At 50.3% G+C, this 12,024-nt stretch overlaps 1 protein-coding gene across 3 annotated transcripts in view; it reads right to left on the minus strand.

Moving 5' to 3' along the window:
- Positions 1–12,024, minus strand: part of NCAPG2 (non-SMC condensin II complex subunit G2) — a 327,980-nt gene that overhangs the window by 223,747 nt on the left and 92,209 nt on the right. For all 3 annotated transcript variants that reach the window (XM_029588506.1, XM_029588507.1, XM_029588508.1), the window contains 2 exons: positions 11,488–11,580; positions 11,116–11,241 (listed from right to left, as the gene is read on the minus strand). In XM_029588506.1, coding sequence (XP_029444366.1) covers positions 11,116–11,241; positions 11,488–11,580 — 219 coding nt within the window. The remainder of the gene's footprint in view (positions 1–11,115; positions 11,242–11,487; positions 11,581–12,024) is intronic.

Genomic DNA, 12,024 nt, shown 5'->3' on the forward strand with positions numbered 1-12,024 from the left:
TTAAAAGCTTGCAGGATTCTAATGCTATAATTATTTGGGAGCATATGTCTTCCTTGAGAAGGCTGGAATCCATGGAAAATTTTCTGAGGCATTTGACTCTGTGATTGCTGAACTTTCCCAAGGCTCTCGGCGAGTTACCATTGGTTACATTTAATAGATACATGCATGAAGTCCTAAAAATTTCTTCTGATACTGTTCCCACTGTAAAGAAGATTTTGTTTCTTCCTCAGAGACAGAGCCTACTCAGTTTTGTCCTCCTAATAAAGTGGTGGATTTTTCTAATTTATCTGAATATTTAGAAAATTCTAATGTGAAAGTGATAGATCTACTTTGCTTGTATCCTTTTCTGAGCAGGATCTGAGTCTTGTTATGAAATTTTACTTTAAGAGTTTAAGTGTTTCCTTTCTTGGAGGCATGGTCCGAATTTATCCAGACTTAGCCAGAGTTACTCAATTACATCGCAAAGCTTTCCTGGCAATGCGTCCTGAAGTTATTGCTTTAGGAGCACATTTCTTGTTAAGATATCCTTGTAAATGCATAATTAAGCTACATGATAATACATATTTTATTTAGTTCAGAACAGATGCGGGAGTTCCTGAATGCCAGAGCAACAAGTCCTGTCATTAATATATAGACCAAGTACATAGGTTATATTAAAATGTGTATGGGGTAACAAGCAGCATTTCTGTATACGTTCTTATTGTTCTCCTTTCTTTTCTCCTGTTCCTATGAAAAAAAAAAGATTGATTTGTTTTCTTTTTTGTTATTAATTGTACCAGAAATTTCTTGAATATTGTCTCAACTTCTATTGCAAAGTTTCTTTGTTATTATTCGTAAAGATTAATAAATAAAAAGTTTAAAAAAAATCCTTGGAGCTTACTGGGGCGCCAACTGGGGTTCTGGGGCTCTTTGCTGCCTGGGTCAACTGCGAGAACTCTGGTGATGTTGATGGGAGCAAGAGAGCGGAAGATAGTACCTCTTCGGGTGGAAGGACTTACTTGGCCCCGATATCGCCAGCCTCCTTGATAAGAAAGGGTCCAGAGTGTTGGTGGAGAGCTGTTGAAGGGTCGCATGGTGGTCCCGGATTTAGGACACCGCATCCTTGATCTTATCTCCAAACTGATTCTCTCCAGTGCACGACTCGTCAGCGAGTCACTCCCATACCTCTAGTCTGAGATCTGAGGCCTGTAGCCATGCAAGTCTGTGGGTTCCGATTCCTGCTGCAGAGAACCTCGATGCCATTTTGAAAACACCTTAGGTCGAACAGACCTCATGTTTTCCACACCCCAGGCCCTTATGCACCAGCAACAGGAGTGTCTTTTGCTGCTGCTGAGGCAGTTGCTCGACAACATCCTGCACCTACTTCCAGATGTCCCACGTAAACTGACTCATGTAGAGCTGGTAGGCAGCTATGTAAGCAATAAGCATAGCCTGATGGAACAGCTTCCTCCCAAGAGCATCCATCACTATGATCTTTCGCCAAGGGCGCCAAGGAACGGGTCAGAGACCACTTGGCCTTCTTGAAAGCAGATTCAACTACCACCACTTGGTGGGGCAGCTGAAGCTTGTCAAACCCAAGAGCCTTCTGGATGAGAAACTGCTTCTGCCTTCTTGTTCATGGGAGGCACTGTGAGGGGTTGTTCCCACATCCTCAACAGTAACTCCAAAAGGATCTTGTGTACTGGGACTATCACGATCTCCTTAGAAGGCTCCACAAACTGGAGGATATCAAGCATTTTGTGCCTGGTATCTGAGGCCTGTAGCCATGCAAGTCTATGGGCTTCCGCCATCAACCTGACAAGCCCTGAGGAGAGGTCTTCCAGCAGGGAATTCCTTCACTCCTCCAGAGAAGGATCTGAGGGGAGACCATTAGAAGCATTGTTGGAGACATCTAAGTAGTCATCTCCCCAGAGGTCATAGGTACCATCATCCCCCACTTATTGACTGGGGACAGGACCCTGGGCACTCTGCCTTCATCCAGCACTGCAGGCACTGATGGAATTGGATCTGGAGCCGTAGGCCCCGGTGCCTTTGCCAATCTGGGGGGGAACATCCTCCTATGAGGACCCGGCAATGACTGGATCAGCAGAGGGAGACAGCAGTGCCCACCGGCTGTGTCAGTAACAAGTCAATGAGCACATGCAGGGGATTCGAGCAGTGGCTTGAGAAGCGATGGTGCTAGTTCCGGTGCTGCAACCCCGGTGCCCCACATCACCTTCTCGGCGTCAGCTGCACATGCCTCTCCAGCTCTTCTTGGAACATCACCGATGACAATATTAGCTGGAATGCAGAAGGTGTGATCAGATCCTCTTTGGAACAGAAAGGAGGATTGGTGGCTGGCATCGGGACACGATTGAGTCCATGGCGCACCCCCAGCATCGAATGAGGACTAGCTATGATTGCCGCGGAGTTGCTTTGGGGGCATCACAGCAAAAGCTGGAGCATCCCCGTGCCCAGCAACATGCATTGATGGGTACCAATACTTCTTTGGGTTCCCTCAATGCTCAGCATTGTCCTTTCCAGTGCAGAGATCCTCGGCCTGGAGAAGCCTGTTGATGGCTGGGTTCCAGCATCCCTTCAAGTATCGGCATCAATAGAACAGAGAGCCCTGACGATATCTATGGTTCGGTGTGGCTCTGAGGTCCCTCAATGCCGATGGCCAGTCTTCTCCAGCCTGAAGAGGCACTCCAACTTATCGAGCCAGATTTTACATCCCTTCAATGTCATCTGGGCACACCTGTTGCAACCTCAAGTCATCTTGCAATGCCCCAAGGCAGAGGATACATCTATCATGGGTTTCTATGATAGACATGGCCCTTATGCAATAGAGGCATTGCTTAAATCCCAAGGTGGGCATGGTATGAAATAAAAGGGACACAACATCAAAATCAATGTAAAGGCTGCCGATGGCTGTCTGGCACGAAACGCATCGCCACCCCGGGAGTATTGCCACAAAAATATACTTACCAATAACCACTGAAAATCTTATTTAGGAAGCTAAAGGAAGAATTGGAGGGGACCCCGCAATGACTGCACAAGGCGGTGAAGAAAATATCACGAAAAGAAGTTTTCTAAAAACAGGCCAGAAGGTCCAAAGTATAGAATAAAGAAAGGATCTCAACCGACCACGAAACAACAGGCTCTGCGGAAAAAAAGAGACTGAAGGGGACCCCACGTGGATGTGTGGTATAATGCATACTGAGCATGCTCAATTAGGCTCAGTTAAAGTTCTAAAAACTTTGAAATAAGTTTTCCATGCCGGGCTCCATCCAATGATATCACTCCACGTGTGAGGACTATCGTCCTGCTTGTCCTCTGAAAATTAATGTGCTTCATTTATGTTGGTGAAATGATTAATGAGTACTGTTAGACCATTTGAGGATCCCTTCAAACCTATGTGGTGCCTGTTTGTTAAATAAAAAAAGCTTTTAAAAAAAAAAAAAAAAAAGTATAATCATATTTATTGGAAACAAAGATTACTTTTGCCCAGTCAGCAATCCAATCTAGCAGGCATTATCTGGAGTTAACCCTAGGATGTTTTGAGGCACTAGCAAACCAGTGTTGGCTGGGAACTAGCACTCTTATGCATTTAATAAAACATAAAATAAACTCACTCATATTTTCTGAAGCTAAATGAAATGGCATCTACAAAGATGTAATAATTTTCTGTAGTAAACTGCAAATCTACTGCAGTTTAGTACAGTCAATTATAATTCTTTTGATCAAGAGGGTTTTTGTGTGCAACCTTGTGCAGTTAAGTCATCCATCACTGAAAAGGTTATTCTGTCTCTCTCTTCTTTGGCACATGGTACCTTCTTATTTTTCCATTGTCTCAAGCATATAAACTACTTGAAAATGGAAAAAGGGGTGACCAGGTATGGAAGAAGAAGCAATCTTGCATTATTGTTCTTCTTGTGCAAAAGGCATACCCCTTCCATTTTCCGGAGGTTAAACAACTGGAGAAAATAAAAAAAGGTATCCAGCCTAAACAGTACTACTAGGAAAAAAGCAATATTTTTCCTTTGACAGCAATAAACAATTACCAAAATTACACTAAAATCTTTCCTGTTCTACTGTTGCCAACCTGTTTTCTTTTCACCAGGGCATAACAGTCAGGTGCTCTCTCACTCCTCTCTTCATTGTCACTGTCTCTTCTTGCTTCCATTCCCACCATTTACAGCTTATTTTCAGACCTTCCCTCCTTTCCTTGTCAATTTCATATTGTTAACATTTTTTTTTCTCTCTCCTCAGTCATTCATATCTCTTTCCCTCTTCAATCTTTCCAGCTGCTACCTTCCTAAACTCCTAGGACAGGCATTTTCAACCTTTGCTTTATTTTCATTTTGTCTCTCTCATTTACTCTAGCTTTCTATCCATCTACTATCTTAACATGTCACTTCATTTTTCTCTTCTTCCTAATGACAAACTCTAAACTTGGGAGTGTAACAAAATCTAAACTTGGAGGGGGCAGTAGTGCTCTGATTTTGCTCCTCTTCCTCTGCATCATCCCTGCATAACTGCATTTGTCTAGGTCTGTAGAAATAAATAGTACTCTTATAATAGCCAAAAATCCACAACAAACAAACAAACAATGATTTGGCTCAGTAAAGAACTCTATATGTGTTCTCTAGCAACCGTCATACATGGCCACAGTAAGCTGGGTGGCTTATATATGCAAGCTCGTAAAGCTACTGGGCTTGAATAATCATAGGTTGCAGAGAAATAAGAAAATTATTACTTACCTGCTAATTTTCGTTCCTGTAGTACCATGGATCAGTCCAGACCGTGGGTTATGTCCCCAATCCAGCAGATGGAGTCAGCCAAAGCTTTGAGGGGGCGTCACCATAAGTACTACTACCCCCTCTGCAGGAGTTCAGTATCGAGAATATCAAAGCCCGAGTAAACAGAAACCCCCGAATTGGATCAAGTTGAAAACAAGACGGCAACCAAAAGCCGCTGAATCTAAATAGAGAAACTGGGACCACCCCACCAACGGCTGGAAGGTCATTAGTAAAGCGTGTCAACCCCCAAGAGAACGGTGACAAACAGTGAAAAACTGGGAACACTGGAAAAACAGCAGTAAAGACACTACCATACCAAGAATATGGACATCTGAGCAGAAGTAGAACCCAAATACAGCTGAGCAGGCTTAGGACCCAAATGCGGTGGGCGTCTGGACTGATCCATGGTACTACAGGAACGAAAATTAGCAGGTAAGTAATAATTTTCTTTTCCCTGTACGTACCTGGATCAGTCCAGACCGTGGGATGTACCCAAGCGTCCCTAAACCGGGTGGGGTCCTGCGAGGCCCACTCGTAGAACCTGTTCGCCAAAGTGTCCATGGACGGACGAGGCGAGGTGTAGTCGATAGTGTCTTGAGAATGTGTGCAACGACTTCCATGTAGCTGCTCTACAAATTTCTTGTGAAGATACCGAACGGGTCTCCGCCCAGGAGGCCGCCTGGGAGCGTGTAGAATGCGCTACAATGCCGAGCGGGGGAGTCCTCCCCGCCCCAATGTAGGAAGCGGCAATGCCGGCCTTCAGCCATCTGGCAATGGTCGTCTTCGAGGCCTGGGATCCCTTCCGGGGACCGGACCAAAGGACGAAGAGATGGTCAGAAGTCCGGAAATCATTCGTAGCCACCAGGTAGAGACGCAGAGTGCGCTGGACGTCAAGGAGACGGAGAGACCGCGGCTCAGACGAAGAGAAAGATGGAAGTTCCACCGTCTGATTCATATGGAATGCGGACACCACCTTCGGAAGGAAGGAGGGCACAGTGCGAAGCGAAACTCCCGAATCGGAGAATCGGAGATAAGGCTCTCTACACGACAGAGCCTGCAGCTCCGAAATGCGCCGAGCGGAACAGATGGCCACCAGAAACACAGTCTTGAGAGTGAGATCCTTGATCGTCGCATTCCGCAGTGGTTCAAACGGAGGGCCCGACATGGAACGGAGTACAAGGTTGAGACTCCAGGAGGGACAAGGGTCCCGCAAAGGAGGCCGCAAATGCTTGACCCCTTTGAGAAAACGGGCGATGTCCGGGTGTTGCAGCAGAGATCCTCCATTACGTAGGAGTGAGCCAAGAGCGGCCACTTGAACCCGAAGTGAGTTGTAAGCGAGCCCCTTCTCGACCCCCGCTTGTAGAAACTGTAGGATCTGAGGGACAGACGCCTCCGTGGGTCTCGTGTTCAGGCCGGTACACCACAGCTCAAAGACCTTCCAGACTCTTACGTAGGCCACAGACGTCGAAGTCTTCCGAGAACGCAGCAGCGTTGACACTACCGCCTCCGGGTAGCCCCGTCGCCGAAGGCGGCGCCTCTCAAAAGCCAGGCCGCAAGACAGAAGAGTTCTGCCTGGTCGAAAAATACCGGTCCCTGGTGGAGGAGGCGGGGAAGATGTCCCAGCCGGATGGGTCCGTCGATTACTAGTTGGAGGAGGTCCGCAAACCAAGGTCGTCTTGGCCACTCTGGCGCGACGAAGATCACAGTCCCCTGATGAGCCTCTATCCGGCGGAGTAGTCTTCCCACCAGCGGCCACGGTGGGAACGCGTATAGGAGCAGGTTGGCCGGCCACGGGAGCACAAGTGCATCTACGCCCTCCGCCCCCCGCTCTCTCCGGCGACTGAAGAAACGAGGAGCCTTGGTGTTTTGGGCGGACGCCATGAGATCCAGGTGGGGGGCTCCCCACTGCCGGACGAGCAACTGCATCGCCTCGCCGGAGAGGGACCACTCTCCGGGATCCAGAAGCTGGCGACCGAGGAAATCCGCCTGGACGTTGTCCACGCCCGCGATGTGCGAGGCCGCCAGACGGCACAGATGTCGTTCCGCCCACTGCATCAGCATCGCCGCCTCGAGCGCGACCTGCGGACTGCGAGTGCCGCCCTGTCGATTGATATAGGCCACCGTAGTCGCGTTGTCTGATAAGATTCGGACCTCCCGGTTCTGAAGGAGTGGCAGGAAATGGAGGAGCGCTAGCCTGACCGCTCTGGTCTCCAGACGATTGATGGACCACTTCGACTCCTCCGCTGACCACGTCCCCTGCGTGGCACTGCGGTCGCAGACTGCTCCCCAGCCTACGAGACTGGCGTCGGTGGTTACCACTACCCAATTTGGTAGGTCGAGTGACACGCCACGAGCCAGATTCTCCGGATCCATCCACCAAGCCAGGCTGCTCCTGGCAAACTGAGGCAGCGGGAGGATCACCTGGTAGTCCTGCGAAAGTGGTTTCCAACGGGATAGAAGTGCTCTTTGTAGAGGCCGGAGGTGCGCAAATGCCCAAGGTACCATGTCGATGGTGGAACCCATCACCCCCAGGAGCTGCAGATAGTCCCAGGAGGTGGGAGCTGGTAATGCAGAAAACCGCTGTATGTGCTCCCGCAGGGCGTGCGCCTTGTCCTGACTGAGAAAAACCGCGCCCAGACGGGTGTCGAAGGTCGTCCCCAAGAAATCCAAGCGCTGCGAGGGCACGAGGGAGCTCTTGGAGAAATTCACCACCCATCCCAGGGACTGCAGGAACTCTATTACTCTGGCCACTGCAACCTGTCCATGCCGAAAAGACTTCGCCCGGATGAGCCAATCGTCCAGATAAGGATGAACTAGGATACCCTCCTTCCGAAGGGCAGCCGCCACGACTACCATGATCTTGGTGAAGGTGCGCGGGGCCGTTGCCAACCCGAACGGGAGCGCCACAAACTGGAAATGCTGATCCAGAATCTTGAACCGTAGAAGACGATGATGCTCTCGGCGAATGGGAATGTGAAGGTAGGCCTCCGTCAGATCCAACGAGGCCAGGAACTCCCCTCGATGCACCGCCGCGATCACCGAACGCAGCGTCTCCATGCGGAACCGGACCACCCGGAGGGATCTGTTGACTTCCTTCAAGTCCAGTATGGGGCGGAAGGAACCGTCCTTCTTTGGTACCACGAAGTAGATGGAATAATGTCCCGAGCCCACCTCTCCGGAGGGTACGGGCACAGTGGCGCCTATTTCCCACAGTCTGTCCAGCGTCAGCTGCACCGCCCTTCGCTTGAGGGCCGAGCCGCAGGGGGAGAAGATGAACCGTCCCTTCGGAGCGCGGACAAACTCCAATGCGTAGCCGTGTCCGATAGTGTCCAGGACCCACTGATCCGAGGTGATCCGTGCCCACTCCTCGTAGAAGAACGCCAGCCGCCCCCCAATGCTGGGAACAGCGGAGTGGGCGAGCTGAACATCATTGAGAGGACTTGGGAGAAGGTTGTCCCGCCGTGGAAGCGGGACGCGCGGGGCGGCACCCGCGAAAGGAGCGCGACCAGGGCTGTGACCTGGGGGCAGAAGGCCTGGACGCCGCTGGTCTGTAAGTCCTGTAGCGTCTTTGCGCCCTGGCTCTGGTCCGAGAGGACGAAAAAGCCCTGGTGGAGCGATACCTGTCTTCCGGCAGGCGATGGACCGCGTTTTCCCCCAGAGACTTGATGATCTGGTCCAGATCCTCCCCGAACAGGAACTTACCCCTGAATGGCAGGGAACCCAGACTCGACTTGGAAGACGTGTCCGCCGCCCAGTTGCGGAGCCATAGGAGCCGACGTGCCGCCACCACCGAGGCCATGGAACAGGCGAGGATCCTAAAAAGATCATAGGAGGCGTCAGCCCCGTACGCCACCACAGCTTCCAGCTTATCCGCCTGGGCGGCCTCCCCGGCCGGCAACACCTGAGAGGTGAGTAGTTGCACCCAGAGAAGACTGGCCCGCTGGGCAAGCGAGCTGCACATTGCCGCCCGCAGCCCCACCGCGGAGACCTCAAAGACCCGCTTGAGGAAGACTTCCAGCTTGCGATCCTGCGTATCCCTTAACGCCGCTCCACCCGTCACCGGTATGGTCGTCCTCTTCGTGACCGCCGACACCGCAGAGTCCACCCTGGGTACCTTGATAAGATCCAGGAAATCTTCCGGCAGCGGATACAGCCTCTCCATGGCGCGGCTGCCCTTTAGGGAAGCTTCCGGGGCATCCCATTCCCTGGTGAGAAGCTGCAGGAACGACTCGTGAATGGGAAAAGCCCGAGCCCTCAGGCGAAGGGCTGCCAGCACCGGATCCCCCTTCTTTGCGGACGTGACGACAGCGGGCGCCACGGGAGCTGGCGGGTCCGGCGGGGGATCGAGGTCCAACCCCTGGATGATTTGCGGTATTAAGTCATCCAGCTCCTCCCACTGGAAAAGCCGCAGTGTGCGTGGATCCTCTCCCTCGGAAGTGGAGTCCCCCTGTCCCGAGGCTGCAGGATCCGACCCAGGAGAGACTGGGTCTGACCCAGGTCCCCCCGAGCCCACAGGGAGCCGAGCGTGGGAGGAGAGCTGTGAGGCCCCCACGCCCGCCGGAGCGGGGGGGGCCAGATAGAGGGACGAAGGCCGTGGTAGCTTGGGTGGAGGCGGTTCCGCGGGAGCAGCAAGGTCCTGCAGATAAGCAAGGTGCATCAAGCGGATGAACTCCGGGGAAAACCCCGGCCTACTCGGGGGGACCTCTGCGGGTGGGGGCCCTGGGGGACCCTGCCCCTGCGGGTCTGCTTCCGGCTCCGTCTCCGGTAGCAAGTTCGGGGGAGAGCCCTCTGAGGCATCCCCGTCCCCCAGCGCTGTCTGAGATCCTTCAGGGCGCAGCGCATGCAAGATGGCCGCCGTTCCCGCCAGGAATGGGGGAGGGGCCGGCCCACGCCGCCCGGGCAAGGCTGCCAGAGGAGAGAAATGAGAGAGGGACCGAGACGTGCCTTCCCCCCTGGGGAGGCACCGAGAACAGATGCCCTCCCTCGAAATGCGCGATCCTGGCTCACCGCAGGCCGAGCAACGCGACGGCCGCGGCATCGAAAGCGCGGGCAAAGAACAGCCCCGGCAGACCAAACACACCCGGGTGCCTCGGGGGGGCCGCGAAACGGAGCGCCGCCGCGGGGGGGCCCGGATGGCCTGCACTACCCGCCGAGAGAAAAAGCGGCGCCGCGGGGGGGCCTTCCTGGCCGCACAACCCGCTGAAGGCAATCTCCCTGCTCCCCGCTGCAGCCCACGAGGAGCCGTCAAATTGGCCGCGGGAGAGGGAGAAAACGCTGGGAAACTGGTCCCACCGGTAGCCGCGTCCAACCTAGCTGAAAAGTAAATTTACAGCAATAAAAAAATACAACTTACCCCGGTTAACCACCAGACTAGCGCCGGGAAAGGAGAAAGAGAGACAGAGGGCCAGCACAACAAGGAAGCCACGCCTCTCCAATTAAGCAATTAACTTTTTTTTTTTTTTTTTTTTTATAAGAAGCACAACTTGATCCAAAAACACTAAAGCGAACAAAACAGAAAAGAAGAGCCCAAACAAGGGAAGCAAAAAAGGTTACAGGTAATCGGGAGCAAGCCCAGATTCCCCTACTCGCATCTGCTGGAGTCAGAAGATACTGAACTCCTGCAGAGGGGGTAGTAGTACTTATGGTGACGCCCCCTCAAAGCTTTGGCTGACTCCATCTGCTGGATTGGGGACATAACCCACGGTCTGGACTGATCCAGGTACGTACATGGAATGAAGAGTGCTGACACTGTGTGCAGCAGCCCTTCAGGATTACATGCATCTATTTGCAATACGTGGAACCAGATAAGTGCTCACATAGTAGTTGCTTCGCACACAGTGTCAGCACTCTTCAATTTCTCTGCAACCTATGATTATTCAAGCCCAGTAGCTTTATGAGCTTGCATATATAAGCCACCCAGCTTACTGTGGCCATGTATGACGGTTGCTAGAGAACACATATAGAGTTCTTTACTGAGCCAAATCATTGTTTGTTTGTTTGTCTAGGTCTGTGCATGGTGCAGGATGCCTTGTTACTGATGCTGTTCTTTAGGATGCTACTTGCATCAGTCTTACAGCTGCAAGTTTCACAGCAAAAAGATGTCTTAAAATCTGCCATCAGCAACAGAAAGCTCTACAGGCACAAGGACATACAGGTACCATATTTGGCATTCATCCAAATGTGCCATTTACAAAGATAATTACACATGCACAGCACAGTCAATGTCTGAATCCATGTTTGGCCCTACTTTCTATGGCTTCGGGCTAGTCTTAAATCCATGGCTTTCATAGATCAACCAAATAAGTTAATAAATTTGGCAGCCTGTAAAACGTACAAATAGGTCATCAAACTGTTTTTGAATTTCATTGTCCATTTCCTCGCTGTTAACATGAGGGTTTCTTATGGGAAATGCTTCTACAAACAGCAGGGCAGCATTTGATCGAACCTCTGAATTTCTGGCCTGTTAAAAAGGACAAGAAAAAAAAGCAGTTAGGAAATCACGGTATTCATCAATTTACTACACTAGAGAGTAGAGCAGGAGTACCATGTTAAGATTGACCAAATTAAAATCAGAATCTAAACTTATTTACATTCAACTTTATAAATAAAATCTATTAAGAACTGTAAACCGGAATGATTTGTATCTAATGCAGGAATTTCGGTATAGAAAAATTAAAAATAAATAAATAATCCAAAAAAGAATTACCTTTAAGCCTCTCCAAAGGATAGGCTGATATAACCTACACAGCATTTCTTCCACTCCTTGGCGCAGTTTCTGCTGATGAAAATAACTTAGCAACTGTGAAAAAAAAAGAACAGTATTATGTAGCAGTGAATAGATAGGTCAGCTGAGTTGAGATCTTTCATTTTAATATCACATTGTATTTTCTTAAAAACAGACTAAATCAAAAGATCATTTCCAAACATACTAAACATTTTTTTTTTAATTTTTCAACTTTTTCACGTCCCAAGATGGATTACAATCAAACTAAAACAAAATATACAACACATATGCCAGGGGTGGCGAACTACGGTCCTCAAGAGTCACTAACAGGCCTGGTTATTAGGTATCCAAATAAAGGATAATGTTCAAAAGCACTCATGTAAATGGGCTTATTGAAAATACCCTGGTGATTGTACATGCAGAAAAGATTTCACATACACTTCAAAGAGGTGTTTGTCAGGGTGGAATTGGAGGTGGGTAAACCATTCATGCATACTTTAAAAAAAAAAAAAAATTCAT

The sequence above is a fragment of the Rhinatrema bivittatum genome, chromosome 2 (genome assembly GCF_901001135.1).
Source record: "Rhinatrema bivittatum chromosome 2, aRhiBiv1.1, whole genome shotgun sequence".
Classification (NCBI taxonomy): Eukaryota; Metazoa; Chordata; class Amphibia; order Gymnophiona; family Rhinatrematidae; genus Rhinatrema; species Rhinatrema bivittatum.